Source organism: Sprattus sprattus (assembly GCF_963457725.1).
Source record: "Sprattus sprattus genome assembly, chromosome: 2".
NCBI lineage: Eukaryota > Metazoa > Chordata > Actinopteri > Clupeiformes > Clupeidae > Sprattus > Sprattus sprattus.
In genome coordinates this window covers 28,058,082-28,076,891 of record NC_137921.1, presented here as the reverse complement: position 1 = coordinate 28,076,891, position 18,810 = coordinate 28,058,082, and the positions used below count along the sequence as shown (strand labels likewise).

The window sequence follows — 18,810 nt, the reverse complement described above, 5'->3', positions numbered from 1 at the left end:
TATTAGTAACTCATTAGACAGCAGGAGCAGTAAGGCGAAAGTGAATGAAATGCAGAGACAGCTTCACGAGGCAGGTTCTTAAAGTGCATCTGAAGGGAAATGAATGGAAATGAAGGGGATCGGTTCCTCTCAAGGGAGCGCACTGGGGAAAATAGAACGGTATACAGACCATGCCTCAACTCGTACAGCATTTAACCAGCAGGTCAGGACGGATCAATGCAGCCGGACAGTGTTATTGATGAACTGCTGCACTCTGTAGTGTCAAAGTGTTTGTTTGTAAAAGTATAATGTCGAGAGGAGGTCGTTTGATGTTCCTGAAAATGATTCATCATTTAAGTAAGTAAGTAAGTGCAGTACAAGTGTTCAAAATATCTTGTTTGTTGGATTTGGATTTGCCCATGTTAGTGCTGCTGGGGAAATGAAGGCTAGCAAAGGTTAATGCCCCTACACAGCCCAGTGCTGTTGAGCTGTCAGCCTCAAAGGTCATCGGTTTGGATGCTTAATTTTATAGCGCTTGTATTATTGCATTTAGTCGGTCTGTGTCTGTGTGTGTGTGTGTCTGTGTCTGTGTGTGTGTGTGTGTGTGTGTGTGTGTGTGTGTGTGTATGTGTGTGTGTGTGTGTGTGTGTGTGTGTGTGTGTGTGTGTGTGTGTGTGTGTTTATGTATTGAATCTGTAGGGGCAGCTGACATCCCCAGCTTGTTAATCACCGCAGGCTGCAGTGTTTAACTCTTTATCTGTGTTTGTTTTGCTTGCACCGCTCTCCCCTCTCTCCATCAGTGAGGAGGCCACTGAGAGAGAGGATGGGTGGGAGGGAAGGAGTAATACAGGCAAAGAAAAAAAGATGAGAAGAGGAGAGGCATAGAGAGAGATGGTAGGGGGGAGGGATGGAGGAAGAGAGAAAGAGAGGGAAGGGGATTGGGAGAGGGAGAAAGGAAGAGAGTGAGTTAGAGAGAGAGAGAGACAGGGAGGGAGAGAGCAAAGGGAATTGAGAGAGGGAGAGAGGAAGAGAGAGTGAGTTAGAGAGAAAGAGAGAGACAGGGAGGGAGAGAGGGATGTTGGAGAAGCATGCTTCCAGAGCGCCAGGGGTGCGTGGTGACCTTAAGGTCAATCTGGCAGCAGGTTCAGAGTTTTGACAGGGGCAGCCAACTGTGGAGAGAGGAGTGTGCCCGGAGGCGCTCCATGTGTCCCGTCAACGCTCGTTAGTCTAATAAACTGCATAGTATCACCCCTGTGTCTTTTATTAACAGGGCGAACCAATGACAAATTTGGTTTGAGCCGGGATGCTGTGACTGCCATCGGAACCTGCCTGTTTGCATCACAGAGTTTGCCCTCCCAGCAACAACGCTAAAAAGCTTACCGTCAAAGCGCTGTCACCGCGCATTACGCACCCTACCCCACCCCGTTTGGGCCCAGTCAGAGAGCGCCGATTGGCTGAGGCCGTGCCTGATGACATTGACATTAGATAGGGACATTTTTAAACATGATGTGACCTCGTTTGGTGAGGGGGGGTGGGGGCAGTTGTATTGGGCTTACATGCAAAATTAGAGTGTGAGTGAGTCAGGATTTTTAGGAAGGGAGGGGTCTAAAATGAGGTTGAGGATGTAAATTTGGGATGGAGTTTTCTGGCTGCCTTGTCTACTGGTTGACGGGCAGCTTCATGTTTGAGATGTTCAGCACTGATGGAAATTAGAGCGGGACATTGTTCTCAGATTAAAGATTCATGTTCATGTCATACATCAACCATGAGACATTTCAGTCCCACTTTACATGGAGCTCTTTGTACTTAAGCGAGCCAGTAATAGCACATATCACACCAGTCCATATTATTGCATATTACTGACATCAACTCTCAACCTAATCCTAACTCTAACTCCCAGTAAATCTTGTCACAATATAGACCCATGCGAGGCAAGTACATGTCAGTCAGGGTTAGGGTCAGGGTCATGTAGCACATATGGGCACTAAATGTGAAGTGGGGCTTAAATTTTAGTTAAAAGCAAGGTTAAGTTCAGCACAAGACAAAAGTGTTACCTGACACGGTTAATATCTTTCTGCTGTGCTTGCAAGCTGTCAGGCACAAAGAGGAGACTCTCCTGTCTGTGGCTACCGTTCTTTGTTATCTGTGAAACTGTCTGAAATCATAGATAAAACGAAATTAAAAAAAACACATGAAAGCGCTCTTCATAGAGCTTCACTGTGGAGGGGCTAAACAAACCCTTGGCTGTGTCGTCTTTATAAAAGTCCTTCTGAGGAAGAATGCCTTTGATGGACAATGTCATGATTATAGCCATATGTCTTTCAGTCACAATTATAGCCTCCCTGTAATACCTAGACTCTTCTTATCTGATTCAAAGGTCTTTTTTATTATTCTGAGAATGGAAACAGTGACAGATTCAGATCTCCTCTCAGTTGTGAAGCGCTTCAAAGTGTCCTCAATGCCAACCCTGAATTTTGGTTCATTTTCACCGTTCTCATTGCCACTAAGATAAACCTTTTCACTCCATCTTTTGATTGCAAAAGATTCGTTTTTATCTTTGAGGAGGACATTTTAGTAAAGTATTTTGAGTTGAGTTGAGATGGTATAGCCCAACATAAGGGGTCGTAAACTCCAGAGAGCATTACATTTAGAATTGTAATGTCTCTTTAACCCTCTTCTTTTGACAAGCATTCCAACTTAATCTCTTGCTGTTCGTACTCGTCCACTTACAGTGAAAAGGAGGGAGGAGAGAGGAGCAGATCTTCACAAGATACCCAGAGCACTGATTTCCGTGCACCAAATTTAATGTCCTTTATCTGCAAATTGGCGATGGTTGAGAACAGCTGGAGGTCCCGCCACGGTTTCAGGGGGAGACATCTTTAATCATGTTTAATGTGTGTTATCAGGAACTATTTTTAAAGTGAGTACGCCTGATACCCACTAGTGTGTCGGCAGTGGAGAGTGGGTGGGTGTTTTAAATTTTTTTTGCTGTGAATATGAAAGGAGATAGTCATGTTAGTTTAGTGCTTGATTGCAATTTATTGTGCAAGCAAGGAAGTGTTACAGACACAGACACACATGGGTGAGAGAGAGAGAGAGAGAGAGCGAGAGAGCAGGAGAGCTAGAAATGCACATAAGTGAGGGGAGACACAGAGGGAGATATATACTCAAGTGAAGGAAAGCTACACTCACAAGTGAGAGATTCGTGTTTCATTGACTTGCCCATTTTCACCTGACGCGGGTCCAGGCTAACGCAAAGTAACACTACGAGGGCTGTCACACGCCAGGTGGAGCTCTCTTTGCTGGACGGTTTCTTAGCCCCCGGTCCTCACCCCACCGCTGCCCAGTCCACAACCCCACCGCTGCCCAGTCTACACCCCACCGCGGCCCGGTCCGGCCAGCCCAGTCTGACCCCTGGCTCTGGCAAGCGAAGCAGCACAGCGGGGTCAAAAATGGCATCTTGGCATTTTTGTTAGAGACAGGAAAAATACTAAAAAACTAAAAAAGTTATATTCGTAGCTGCGCAGCGGATGGGATTTTCTCATGCTTGCAGGCGGGGGCAAAGTTGTGAAATAAAAAAAGAGAGTATATTTACGCCTTCTTTCCCGTTGTGGTTTGAAATGCAAAGTTAACAGATTTAAGCGAGCCCCCGAGCTGTGCACGGTCGCTCCTAATCTATTCTAATGTGTCAAAAAGCCTTTCTAAGGGAATCTCGATGAAATTTCACACTCAAGTTGTTTGGAAAAGTCAATGCAAAATCAAGTTTTACAGAACTTCTTTTTGAAGGATGTGTGTGCATGCATGCATGTGTGTGTGTGTGTGTGTTTATTGTGTGTGTGCATGTGTATATGTGTGTGTGTATGTGTGTGTGTTTATTGTGTGTGTGTGCATGTGTATATGTGTGTGTGTATGTGTTTATTGTGTGTGTGTGTGTGTGTGTGTGTGTGTGTGTGTGTGTGTGTGTGTGTGCGCTAGATGCATGCCTATGTGTATCTCTTTCATAAATGCGGAAGGCCTATGTTTCCAACGAGGTCCCCAGAGCTCAACAGATCCGTCTCTGGGGCATCTGCCACTAACTGCCATCTGCCTCCTCTACTGGGACTGACTGCATGAATCTCTTTGGCCAAGTTTACCAACACGACACTGTATAATGTTCAGAACAGAGGCATGGAGTGGGCTACCTGTGTGTGTGTGTGTGTGTGTGTGTGTGTGTGTGTGTGTGTGTGTGTGTGTGTGTGTGTGTGTGTGTGTGTGTGTGTGTGATCTCTGCAGGGCTGCCTTGTTAGCATCTCCTACTCCCCCACGGCTGAGTTCACACACACACACACACACACACACAGCCACTCACTGGAAGAATCTCGCTGCTCTCTCTGGTGCTGCCCTGGCGTGAGGTCAAGCACAGCCATGGATGTTTTCCCTCCCCTTGGCCAGATGTAAATGGATCTGCTTCAAAAGGGCAGTCTGCCGAGATGGCTTTGTTTATCATTTGATATGGAAGACTTCCTGTTTGTGCTCTTTTTCTTTTCTTGTTTTATTTTGCTTTTGGTTCTCCTGGAAAAAGGGAGCTGTGTGTGTGTGTGTGTGTGTGTGTGTGTGTGTGTGTGTGTGTGTGTGTTTGCCCTCTCGGTTATATAAATAATTTTTGTCGCATCCCTCCAACTCATAGCCTCAGGGGAGTAAAACGCATCTAACGAATGATGTGATGAAAAGTAACATGTTTGAGAGAATGTCTGTAGGCTACGGGCAGATCAGGACTTTTTTCCCCCTCTATCTCTCTTTTTCTCTCTCTTTCTTTTTCTCCCTCACTTGCTCTCCTTTTTTTTCTCGGAGCAAAGAAGCAGTGATTTGTGTTTTTCGGCTCGTAGGTTGCTGGAAAACACGCAAACCTTCTGCTTTCAAGGGCCATCGAAAACCGCCAGAAAGCATCCCAGCACTGACATACATACACACACATACACACACTTGGCATGACGACCCCTGCCGATGTTTTCCAATATCCCTCCATGCATCTTTGAGCCCACAGCAAGCACTCTTCAGAAAAAAAAAAAAAGCACAGAGCAAGCATCAACTCAATATAATGATGTTCAGGATTAATGTTCAACCAGACCAGATGTTTGTTGTTCCAGATCTTTCACGTTTGGACACATCACAGACATTCTCAGGTGGAACTCCAAGAGTGCCGTGCCTGGAATGGTCCAAACCTCTCATCTCATCTTGTCGTCAGATCGTCTTTCCAAGAGCGATGGCCCCAGAGCACCCCACGACTCGCTGTCAGGTCGATCATGGCGTCCCCATCTTCCCACAACTGTGACTCACCACGTGATGACTTCTTATGGGTTCCATATGTAGTCCTCCAGGGGGATATACACTTACTGTGAATGAACCACGTCTATAATCAGATGCACTCCACCAGGGGCATATGCACTTACTGTGAATAAACCACGTCTATAATTTAATGGGCCGGACGTCATTGGTGGCCGCACTGGAACAATCTGCAGGACGGTGAAACTGGCATGGTGATTTGGCCACCGTTTAACACAACCCTGCATCAACGGCATGTAAATCTCAGATGGGTTGAAGAAGAGTGAGCCAGAGCCTGTCGGCATGATCTCCCTCCAAGAGGCTTTTCCCAGTAGCAGTGGGGAGAAGTTTCAGTTTTCGTCTGGTTTGCCAGAACTCCCTGCATTGACACTTGGAGATAGACCATGGCTGCTGCCTGTGTTGTTCTGCACTCTGGTTGGAGACTATCTGTTCCCAGCATATCTGTATGAGATGATTTGGCTAGCAGGGGTAAGGGAAATTTCAAGCGTATGACACTTTTTCTGATCTTATCCTGCTGGGGGTTTCATCACCTATTAATGGATGATTTTCTCCCTCCTAATCTTACCGCTGTAAAATTCACCATGACAACGTAATTATTTTGAGGGCCCTATTTGCATTTCCAGAACTCTGCTAAGTAAATGTTAGGTTTTAAGGCCTTTATAGATAAATTAATAATCTTGAGTATTTTAAAAACCATGAAACATTTAAATTGAGTAATTTCTCTTCCCGAAGGGCAAGAGCTCCATTTTTTTGGGGCGCATAAGTAGACAGACATAAACATCAGTACTAATCACTTGGACAGAAATTATAGTTCAAGCGTGAAATATTTCTGGGGTGTGTTTTCATTGTCTTATTTCTATATGAGATTTGATTAGTCTGTGAAGCCCTAGGATGGTTCAGTGGAGTTAATGTATGTAGAACGCAGTTTGTCATGTGCAGAGTGTCTATAAGTTATATCTGATGATTCAGAGTTGCACACATAAGAAAGATCCTATGACTAGAGCACATAACTCTTGTCTGGATGTATCGGCAGTAATTGATTCAATTTTTTATCTTTCTCTTTTATTTGATGGCTTAAGGCACTAACCTAAAAAGAGCAACCTAGGTTAATAACAGTCACTTTTGTAGGTCACCACAGACTTTGTCTGGTTGTTAAGGCAGTTATGCTAAAATTATATCCACCATTTTGTGTCTCGATCCATTCCATGCCACAGTCTGTTGGACCAGAGATAAAGAGAGCGAGGTTGAAAACAGCACGTAATTCTTCTGACTCCTGCTAACATCGCTGGAACCTAGATGCCAGTTCTAATTGTTATTTCCATGACAACTGTAGCCAAGCGCATTTGTTTGTGCAGAATGTTTGAGGGTGGTCTTGTGATTAGCGCACAAGGCCGGCTAAAGCACACTGAAGGACGTGGAATCGCTTTATACGTGGTGCCTCGTACACCAGGCGGAGCGGAGAGCCACGGAGTTCATATCTGACCAGCAGCTCTCAAAGCGGCCTCGCGCAACAAATCTCCCTGATTTAGCGGCCTCTCCCGCACGGACAGCTAGCGTCAGCACAAGTGTCTCTGCCGTTGCCAACACTGCCATCACGGCTCTCTCCACCAAAACAATTTATTCCCTCCTCCACGCTTTATTAGCCCTGCTTTATGGCTGGACATGGTCCTGCGAAGCAGAGGACTCCGCGCCGGCTAGCTAACCCCTGCAAATCGATATTGAAGAGGCATGCAGGATAATTACTTGCTATGTAAGCCACTGCCTGAATAAATCCTACCGACGCAAGGATGCCTCCCCCCCCCTCCCCAGTCGTAGTCTAAGCAGTCTCGGTGTTGGTTCCACCGCCTTCACAAAGCAGTATCAGAGACAAGACAATTAAATGGGTATCTGTGGGATGGTTACTTTATGATAGCGATTACATTTATTCAGAATTCAGAATCAAAAGTGATACCTAGAAACAGGAATTCGACATGACAGCTATCTTTAATCCTCTGATCATGAACGCTTCTCATGAAAGCCTGACTGAATCTGTTTCCCAGGACAGTAAACTTTTGTCTCGTGCATCATGGCACTCCATCACAGGATAAGGGTTAACTGTAAACAGTATATCCACCAGGATAGTCTTATCCTTGGACAGCTTGCACCCAGAAGCTGAGGAATGCTCCACCTTAAAATGGCATCACTGTTGGAATCCATCAGTTCCACTCTCATTGGCTGTCACCAGTCTCAATCACATGAGTGTGTAGACACATAAGGGCAACATTAGAAAATGACCACAAACCATGAATGTGTGCTTTCGGGTGGAATAGAAAACCGATCATTAAAAGCAAGTAGTTGGATAATTTACATGAAAATCTGAAAGCCCCCTTTTCTCTTCAAGCTGGTTGGCTGTTGGTCACATTAAGTTCCATGCAGAGGATGGTTTCAAACTAACGGCCCCTAGTAGACCATCAGTGAGCTTGAGGTGACTGCTGCACACATGTCAACTCCTGTTTTTCATTTCTTCCAGAACTCCAGCCCTGCCATCACCAGCCCCACTTCCACTGCTCCGGTCACCGGCTACAAGCGCATGGTCATCCCCACGCAGCCGCCTCTGACCGCCACCAAGAAGTCCACCCCTAAACCCCAGGGCTCGCCGGCGCCCTCTACTGGCCCCCCAGCCTCCGCCAGCCCCGTGGCCAAGCCCCTGTTCCAGAGCCCTGCGGCCGCCCCGCAGCCTGTCCCGGCCTCGTACACCACCGCCTCCATCCCCAGCCAGCCCACCTTCAACGTGCAGGTGAGGGCGGCACAGCCAGGGCCGCAGCACCCCCCGCCCCAGCAGCAGTACGGGCAGATGCCGGCGCAGCAGCAGCAGGCCAGAGGGCCCGCCCCGGTGCAGTACATGCCGGCGCAGCCCCGGGGGCCTGACTTTGCCTATGGGCCTCCGCAACCCGGCTTCACACCGGTGGTGCCGCTGCAGCCTGGTTATGCTGACTACGGCTACGGAGGGGGGCAGAACACTTGGAGGGGCGAGCCCGGCCACCTGGGAGCTCCGCAGGGACAGGCCAGCTACCAGCCCCCCACCCCGAAGAAGACCTACATCTCGGAGGCTCCGCCAGGCTTGGTGCCCTACAACACGGGGCCCCCTGTGCCACAGAAGGTAAGATGGGGGGTGGGGTCCTGGGGCGCACACACACACACTGGGGAAAGCACATTAGCCTTTTTCTTTTGGGTTGCTATGGAAAGCCATTACCAAACAGGCATCTGATGCTTCCACGTGTTTTTGAAAAACACACCATAATGCAGGTGCATCTCGGCACATTGCTGTCTTTGCCCAGGCATTATGAAAAATGCATGGAAATGCTTTGAAAGTGTGTGTGTGTGTGTGTGTGTGTGTGTGTGTGTGTGTGTGTGTGTGTGTGTGTGTCTGTCTGTGTGTGTCTGTGTGTGTGTCTACGAATGTATGTGTTTTTGTATGTTTCTGGCAGGCACTGTGTGTATATGTGTGTGTGCGTCTGTGTGTGTGGGAGTGTGTGTTTGAGCAAGCAAGTTCGTATGCGGTGTGTGTGTGTTTGTTTACATTTTAATTGCTTCAGATGGCAATGCAACAGGGAGCTTCTTACCGTCCTTCGTTGAAATGTTCTGAATAAACAGTTATTTTAACCTTTATGAATTTTTTAACAGGCCTTTCCTACAGGGGTTTACACCATCTGATTTCATTTGTCTAACAAAAGACAGTGTTTATCTTCGCCATGCTCAGCTTTACCCTGTCCTATCTACGGTATCTTTTTTTTACCCAGAAAAGTCAGATTCAGCTCAAACAATCCAGTGGATGGTTGCCTTACTTAGAGTAGTACTGTTGGTGCCTGCAGTTCAGCGTGTAGCATGTAGTTTCAGCGTCTAAGGTCACCTCAACTGAGACTTGTTAACATTGTTTACTGTGTTCAGTTTCTTAACAACACAAAATATGTATTTATTAAGATGGAAAACAGTTTGTGAATCGCTCTTCGTGGCTGTGTTTGTGCAGTCCAGCAGTAATAGTGTCTCGCACACCGTGTCTTGCACAGTTTCTTTTGTATACAAGGATGTGAGCATACTTGACATTTTTCAGGTTCAGAGTAGAAACGCCAGTGCCTGGGAATCGTTTGAGTCAATAGAGTGGAGCCCACGTAAAGACAAGGCCTTAGGGATGCCCAGTGATCGACATCCAAAGTGTCAGGGATGATGAGAAGAATGCTCAGAAGGGATAAATACACAAGGTGTTGACATTGACTGGAAGAGGAATCGGCGGAAGTTTTTTCTCTCCCCGCTATCATATCATTGTCTTTGCCTTTAGCAGAACTTCTAGGTCACTACTTCTGACGTCAAGAATTCCACAAAAGGAACACTTGCTACCTCGAGGCTTTTGATAAAGCAGTTATCCCCTATAATCTTTCCAAGAATATTTGATCTTTATAATTACCCCCAGGATATAAAATATCGAGTTACATTACATTATCCTTTATATACCAGTGATGTAATGTATTCTTCCTTGACAGTTTTGCCTGTCTATGGTATCTCTAGTCTGCGTCAGTCACGTTATCCCTTTTTGAATGCTGTGGCTCAATTCTATCAAGGTTACTAAGAAACACACTGTGTACAGAACAACATGTTTTCAGCCTTCAAATACGTATAGGTCCTACATTTGAAGGTAATTAAATCAGCATGTATGGCTGTGTGGTTTATTGAAAAGAGAACAGAGATTAAAGAGTTGGTATTTTTAGCCAGTGTGAGACTGGGAGGTTATGTGTGCTTATTTAGTTATTTATTTATTTATCTATTTATTTTCTCGAGACCTTATAGAGGTATTGGAGGACGTCATCACCACAGATCATGCTACAGAAGCAGCCATTGCAGTCTCAACACATTCTGTTGGTTTCAATCTCTGGAAAGAAGCAGGCCCCTGAGTACGCCTTAATTCAAGGATTTTATTCAAAAAAAAAAAATACAAAGAGGGCTGCCACAGCCTCGGGGAATAGCTCATCAAGGACTATGTTTTACTAAACACGAAATTAAGCTCTGTGTTGCAGCATGCATCTTTATGTGTAAGAAACTAATTAATATTGTTCGAAAACAAAAAAGTACGTTTTGCTTGCAATGACTGCTCTGGTCTCAGTATGGTGCATTAGGAAAACAAAAGGTGCCGTTTAGTGGATCTGTGTGATTTCCTTTGATTTGTAAGATAAAAGCAAATTTTTCTTTTTGTTCGAATTAAATACAGCATGATATGTGTCTATTTTTAAGAATTCCTTTTTTAGATTCTCTTTGCTCACTTGAAGAGATAGTCAAACCAGATGAAATAGTTTGTAAACACAGAGAGGGTTACCAAAAAAGGCACCAAGGACTCAGTTCTGGCACATGGCCCGATACATCATTGGGATTTAAAATGCCTGGCTACAGTATTTATTTGTTAAAAAGGTGGAAGTCCCGATCTGAAGCTTGACTTTTCATGTCTAGAGCGGTGTTTACCCAGCTAGCTCCGGCCTCTTACACTGATCTGGCATTCATCCGGTGAATCCCTCATGGCTTTCCCACCGGAGCGCGGGCCTGTAATGAGATCACGGTGCGTGGCTGATTAGTATGACGCTGTCTCGCTCAGAGAGACGAATCGCACCTGCTCCTGTGATGTCACAGAGACCGCTCAGAGGGCCGCTGACCTTGGGCCTAATCCGGGTCCGACCAGAGCCAGTTCAGAAACGGTACTGTTAGCGTCCACCGGGGTCGTATCCACCGGGGTCGTATCCACCGGGGTCGTATCCTCCGGGGTCGTATCCTCCTTGGTTGCGCAGTTGGGTGCCTGGGGTCCTCCTCACTCCCACCACCCGCCGCTGCCATTGGACCACCAGGATAGCACATAGCACTGCAGCTGTGTAGCACATGGCCTCCCCTCCAGAGCTGTGTACACGGTAGTGCAAACAAGTCAAGCTGAAAGCATTCAACTGGTTGAGTCATTCTCGAAGCTTACAACAATCGTGCTGGGGGGGGGGGGGGGGGGGGGTATACACACTTCAGTCCAGGGAGAACAAACATCTCGGTGCTATGCATTGTATTAGTGACTTACAGCTGGGCTATTTTCAAGGTTCTAAAAAGCACTTTAATCCCGAACCTTCGCTCAGATGGGAAATCGCTGGCTCTCTCAGAAATTCCTCATATTTCTGTCGAACAACACAGCATGATTCTCTCACATCCGGATTTCCTGTTCTTTCCCTGGTTTTACTAAACCCGTACGATCCCATATGACACACATGTCTTTATTTGTGTGGTTCATTGTTAATACCCCGTATTAGTCCATATTGCTAATATATGCAGAGCACTTTGGCCCTTTCATGCATATTTACCCCTAATGTCCCGACCCCGGTGATCTTTAAGGTGATTAGTTGCCTTTTAGTGGTAATCTCCTTTGCTGTTTATTTTCCATCCATATCGCTTTGCTTTCCGGGCCCTAATCCCAGCACAGAAGAGAAACACAATATAAAAGCCAGATTAGTGTAAAAGTGAAGTCTGTCAGGTTCACCCCTTTTTATCGGCATCAATCTGTTCACGCCCGATGGTATGACATTGTGTTAACCTTAGTCCGGCGGTGCAAAATCAGCTTAGTGAAAGTAGGCTGTGGCTTCCCAATCTGGTGCATATAATTTAAAAAATAAATAAACAAAACGAAAACACTGGGCAATTGCCAGATTGGTCAGCATCTGTATTTATGCGTATTTCTCACCATTCAATGCACATCACGTTTTTGACAAGATGGTGGAAAGCTGCACCACGGGGGGGGGGGGGGGGGTTATCCGGCCGTCGGGTGTTTCTGTATCTAATTACCGAGATCACTGGGTGTGAATAAGGAGTATTCATCGAAGGTCAGTGTCATTAGAAGTCTATAATCGACACTTGTGACCAGATGCGCTGATTGGCGTACCCTCTCATTGGCTGGCGCCCCCTGGCGCCTTGCTCTGATTGGCTTGCTCTGATGTGAAGTGGAAGGTGTGTGAGAGGGCTTTTCACATCGCCGCAGCTTAAGGACACTTAATTACTCCAATCCGCCAGCCAGTGTTTGATGTCTTTTTCAAATGAAAGGGGGAGAAAAAAAAACATGGCTGCTAGTTAATTTAACAATTTCTGTGAGTCCCTCCCTGTCTGTCTCTCTCACTGTAAATTGGGGGATGGCTAAGCTGGATGATGACTCCTGTTATTACTGAGCTTGAGTGACATTTGACAGGGGGTAGGATTATTTTGAACCGCTCCACCCCTGCAGGCGCCTAAAGTTAGGTCAGTGACGGTTTCAGTTGTCAAACGTTTGCCTGTCGCTTTCGTGTTTGTATGTCTCTGCACACTACTGCATCTCTCCCTTTCTCGTGTTTGTCTCGCACCCAGTCTTCCCCTTTGACCTCTGCAGCGTTTGATCAGGTCGCCGTCAGAACCTGGCTGAAATAGCTGCCCTCCATGTTTAACCCTCTGTGTAACCATCATGGGGGGTTACCGTGACCTAGAATGCCCCCGGTTCCATGACCGAGTCCACGATTCCCCCACGACCTGCCCTTTTTGTTCGACTGAGTGAGTGACCGAGCGAGCTAGCAAGCAAGTGAGCGAGTGAGTGAGTGACTGAGTGATCGAGCGAGCGAGTGAGTGAGTGAGTGAGTAAGTGAGTGACCGAGCGAGCGAGTGAGAGAGAGAGAAAGAGAGAGAGAGAGAGAGAGAGAGAGAGAGAGAGAGAGAGAGAGAGAGAGAGAGAGAGAGAGAATTTGGACATGACTGTGTGAATTGGCTGATGCTTTGTAGATTTGCTGAAAATAAAAAGACGGCGAAGCAAGAAGCACATGTCTTGAGGATGTGTGGAGAGACTGGTGCTGGTATGCCCTCGGCTGACCAATCAGGACTGACCAGTGGCCTTTAAAAAACTACTGACATGTGCATGCCAGGAGTGGTGCGAGGACTGTCCCTTTTTAAATACATTTCAGCCCATCCAACTGCCTCCAGTATCACACGCATGCACACGCACACACACATACGCACACACATACGCACACACATACGCACGCACGCATGCACGCACGCACGCACGCACGCACTCACGCACGCACGCACGCACGCACGCACGCACGCACGCACGCACAGACACACACAAGCACACACATGCACACGTGAATGATTCCTAGAGTGCAGTTCTATCTGTAGTAAATAAACAGCCTGGCATGCTCCACTAAGATGTAGTAAATAAACAGCCTGGCATGCTCCACTAAGATTAGCCAAAAGCCAAGGTCACCCACGGCCCATGCTGGTGGGAGCTGGAGGTAAAAGGTTCATTCATAGCGAACGAGACTGGAGGTCAATAGCTCAGCGGTAACATCCCGGAGGTAAATAGTCCAGTGCTTATATCATAGAGTTCAACCCTTAAATGCTCTTTTTTTTTTTTGGATTGGCAGTTCGGCTACCCATTGCGCTTGTTTCATTAGGCTTCATAGGCTCAATAACGTTGCATATGCCCTTTTTCATGCTATCGGTCAGATGAGTGAAATGAACGTGGGAATGTGCGTTCCGCCAGGCCAACTTTATGTCTGAGGTGCGCACATGTGTAAGGATTTTAGTCAGTTGGCAACTTGCTGCTACTTCCATGAGTTTATGAGGCCCACTGTTACTCTTCAACAGTATATACACATCATTGAAATGATAACACATCAAGATGCAGTTGGTCAACTCCCAGATTGACCGAGAGCTATTTTGTGTGACTCTGACCTCACTGTATTTCGAGCCGATGCTGCACACCACCACTCCAACTGTTTCCTAATGTTGTTAGTGCCAGATGACAGATTACCAAATAAAATGTCTTTTCCTGCCGTGACTTCATATAAGGGCTCTACCACCTTGCGTCCCCTCACATTTCCTTTTTGGTTTATTTGCTGCTTGCGTGTGCCTTGGGGGTCACCTAGGCCTGTTTATAGTCATTAGCATATTTACATGAGGGTAATGGAGCGATGACCGAGCGTGACGTGTCACTCAAACTGTCGTTGATCAGGATGGAGAAAGAAAAGGTGCGTGAAGTCATGCCTGCGCAGGATTTCAGCTTTTCAGCTTCGCGCGTATGCTTCGTTTTTGTGTGAATTGGACACAAGGCTCGGGACATGAGGCCCCTGGTCTTCTGAACATGTAACACAACTGTCACTCGACTCGGGCAGGCCTTTTTCTTTTTCTGTACTTGAAGAAGAGAGAAATGCATAATAAGCAGGCAGGGACCTCCGAGGCACTTTAGTACTTCCTGAAAGCCAGAGACACATTCACCCGCTCCCCATCACCATATGCGAAGACAACATGGAAGCATCCAGTTGTTGTCAGGGGAGACAGCCCTGTAAGTGTGGCAAATAAAAGGAGGCCTGTAAGTGTGGCAAATAAAAGGAGGATGTGACGGGCAAGGTGGCATTGACATCTGACACACTGCAATTACAGATCTATGACTGAGACAAAAAGTGAGCGCACTCAGTTTATGAAGGAAGTGCAAAGGGAGTGTTGACGTCCAATTAGTCTTTAATCTATCAGAGAAGGTTTCGTGATGTTAGTACTGTTCTATGTATAGAGCACCCCTCTAAACAGCGCATCAATTTGACCTCAGACAGCCAAGCAGGCAGTCACTATTTTTGTTTAATGATTTTCTTATTTTTTTATTTTAAATTTGCAACTTCTCTTAGACAGCGTTCCTTCAGGTGCCACCACACTGAGAAGCTGCTGGCTGAAAGCATGAAAAACTCGCTTTGATTATGAATCAACCTTGGGAATACTGGTGGCCAGTAAATTGTGTTGTGGAATGTTTCTGGACAGAAGAAGTGTAGAAGCGAGAGTGAACGTGCCGTGGGTTGCCCGACTCGAGCTTAGTGCATGTTTTATCGGCCACTAGAGTCACAATATGAGAGAAGCAAAAGTAAAACAAAGAAGTTATGGCTTTTTGTTTTTGCTTGTACTGTCTGCACATTGAGTTACAGGCTGTGCTCTCATGGCAGCTACATGGGGAGATTTGTTCTCTTGCACTTAATCTAATTTAGAATGAATTTAGCAGGCACATTTCTGCCATTTGGAATAGATGATCTTGCACAATTTTCGGGAGTCAGATCTATTTGGAGCGCCTTGCCAGTCGACTAATTCACACCTTGTCCTCGAAAAAGCGATGCGTCTTGCCCTGTGTACACCCGCCACCTGCATTCATTTACAACGAGGCTTGTCATATAATCGCACCTTGCGACAGATTGCACTCATTGATAGGTCATGAACTGGGTCCTATAATTAGACAGTTTTGGCAGCAGGTTTGGTCTGCATAGTTCCTGAAGAGGAATCCAGGTCATACTTAAGGTGGGGGGAGGGTGTGTAGTCTGTGTAGGAGGGTTCTGGTTACTGAATGTTTCAGACCAAAGGTCAGAGGCAGATATTGGTTGCGGACCCGAAGCAGAACGGAACATTTTGCTGAGAGCAACCACCACCATGTGTGCCTTGTGTGCCGAGACCACTGACAGGGCTGCCGTGAGGCCCCCTCTCCCCATCCTCCCCTCCCACTCGCGCCCTCCAGGGATTTCTTGACTTTCACCTCCAACATGAAATATGTTTCTCTAGAAGCTTCCACCGTGGCCCTTACACAGACCCGTTCAGGCAGGGAGACCACTCCTCCACAGCCCCCAGCCCCAGGACGCTCCACCCCCAAGTCCTCTTGCGTAACAGTAACTCTGAAGAGCGTGGTCAACACAGAGAAGTAAATTCCAGAGCGGTGACTGCAAGCCCGTCCTGCGCTTGCTTGGCTGGATGGCTGGCCGTGTGAAATTGCTGACAGCAGCGCTGGTGCTGTTCATTTGTCAGTGCTGAGGCCCTGTAGATCAGCGGCCGCCATCCAGAGGGGGGGGGGGGGGGGGGGGGGGGGGGGGGGGGGCTGGCCATAAATAATAATAATGCTCTGACACACCCCTCACTCATACACAAACACAAACTAGCGCACACACACACTAACACACTAACACACACACACACACACACACACACATACACACACACACACACAAACACACACACACACACACACAAACACACCAACACACACAAACACACTCAGACACACTTGTCCTGCCCGTCTGGACGGGATGGCTGACAGGCAGGCCTAGGCTAGTAAATAACCGGCTGGATCAATACCAGGCTGCAGAGGCCCTTCTTGCTGTGGCCATCTCTGGCATCTGGAACGTTTGTTTATTTACTTGCTTTCGCTGTCTCTGCTCCGCTTACACTAGCTCAGGATAGCGTCAAGCTAAGCTCAGGCCATCAGTTAGGACATGAACCACTTAAGTTATTATGCTCTGAGAGAGAGAGAAAGAAGGAAGGACGGAGAGTGGGAGGGAAGGGAGGGGGAGAGATCGAGAGAGGGAGAGAGAGAGAGAGAGAGAGAGAGGGACAGGGACAGAGGGAGGGAGAGAGAGAGAGAGAGAGAGAAGGAAGGACGGAGAGTGGGAGGGAGAGAGAGAGAGAGAAAGTTGTGAGCAACACTGGTGTAGTTTTATTGGAAATCTACAGTACTTGGCTCCTGACAGGATGTTTCTTTTCTACCATACGTTTTCACTTTTAAGTCCAGCCACACTAGCCACCTGCTCCCCATCAGTAGCAGGCTGGAGGTGGCTGTGGCCTGTCAGACAGAACGCCCCATACGCCTCAGATTAACAGTAATCCGCTCACTTCTCTGCTTTGGAGTTGACACTTACTGTTGGGGGTGTGCATGCATGTGAATGAGACCTGGAGTGGATACTGCACTGGGAGGGACTGGGCTGGGAGGGAGCACAGGGAGGGAGATCATGACTGGATTCCCTTTGAATAACAGCGACCCCTGCTGGCTGGTTGACTTAACAGCCTGTCAGTCCTAGTCTCTTCTTCATGCCCTACTTGCCCTCTCAACCTTTCTCTCTCTCTCCCTCCCCTTTTTCCTCCTCTCTCACTCTCCCTCCCTCCCTCTCTCTCTCTTCCTTTAACCTCTTCCTCTTACCTCTTCCTCACCCTCTTTTGTTTTCCCTCTCTCTCTATCTGTCTGTTTGTCTATTTGGCTCTTTGTGCATGTGTGTGGTTGTGTGTGAACGGAACCAATCACCCTCTGATACTCCGGAAAACCTCTTCCAATAACACATCTACACACACACACACACACACACACACACACACACACACACACAAGCCCAAATACATTCTCTTCCCACTGAGCGCCAGCCAAGAGGAAGTGACCTGTCCCTGTGTCTGTTGTGGAGAAAATATAATTGATGCCATTGGTGTTGGACAGGATATGGCCTTTAGAAAGCCTCATTCAAATGAACCCTCATTTGCCTGTAATTGTTCGGTCACAGAAGGTGTGTGTCTGTGTGTGTCGCAGGGCTGTGCCACAGTCTCGAACCACCGGCCAAATGACAGGGGTCCGCGTCCAAAACGTGTCAAACACAGAGGAAGAGTGCGGTGCCAGGACCGTCGTACGGCCGGAGCAGACCTGTGTAGATCCTCATTATGCTCGCCACACACGTTTAAATACAAACTAAACGTCAGCGGGGTCAGGCAGGACGGAAGCAGCCGCAGCAGAGAGGGAAAAACATAACGCTACCTCATCCGGGAAGAACAGGGAGCGCTCGTTTGGGAAATATAGTGTTTAGTGTATTTTGCTAATTACATGTGCGTCTGGGCCAAGCGCTTCACTCTCTCCCCGGTGTGTGTGTGCCGCCTTTCCCCGGCAGACCACTCAGCTCGGTCCGTCCTCTCCCTTGCTCGCAGTCGCCCTCTTAGCACTTTAGATTTCCACTTATCTGTTTGCAAGTGGATATGTCAGTTACCAAAAAACCTGACCTAGTTTTTGTAGACACGCACACTCTCTGGCGCGCGCGTACACACGGGAGGGAAGCGGTTAGCGCGGTGTATTTGTCGTGCGGTACAGTAACCGTGGCTCTAATCGGATGCCGGCACCAGACCTTCCTCCTCACCAAATGACATTTGAAATTGTTTATTGAAAGCAGCAGAGGTTCCCCGCAAGAAGCACTCCCATCTCTTGTTGTGTTTCCATCACATTTTTCATTGTTGCTAATGCAGTCCTCAAACGTGTGCTCAAAAGGGTTTTCCCCCTCACTGTTTAATTGGAGCTGAAACAAATGTGACCTATTTTATTTGGGGGATGATTGTGCGATGCTTCCTTCTGTATGTGCTGTGTGTGCTGTGTGTGCTGTGTTTGTTTGTGTGTGTGTGTGTGTGTGTGTGTGTGTGTGTGTGTGTGTGTGTGTGTGTGTGTGTGTGTGTGCGCAATGCTTCCTTCTGTGTGTGTGTGTGTGTGTGTGTGTGTGTGCGCGATGCTTCCTTCTGTGTGTGCTGTGTGTGTGTGTGTTTGTGTGTGTGTGTGCACGCGATGCTTCCTTCTGTGTGTTCTGTGTGTTTGTGTTTGTGTGTGTGTCTGTGTGTGTGTCTGTGCGATGCTTCCTTCTGTGTGTGCTGTGTGTGTGTGTGTGTGTGTGTGTG

At 47.3% G+C, this 18,810-nt stretch overlaps 1 protein-coding gene across 3 annotated transcripts in view; it reads left to right on the top strand.

Moving 5' to 3' along the window:
* lpp (LIM domain containing preferred translocation partner in lipoma) overlaps nucleotides 1–18,810 on the top strand; it is a 213,253-nt gene that overhangs the window by 129,865 nt on the left and 64,578 nt on the right. For all 3 annotated transcript variants that reach the window (XM_080857883.1, XM_080857882.1, XM_080857881.1), the window contains one exon: nucleotides 7,811–8,440. In XM_080857883.1, coding sequence (XP_080714009.1) covers nucleotides 7,811–8,440 — 630 coding nt within the window. The remainder of the gene's footprint in view (nucleotides 1–7,810; nucleotides 8,441–18,810) is intronic.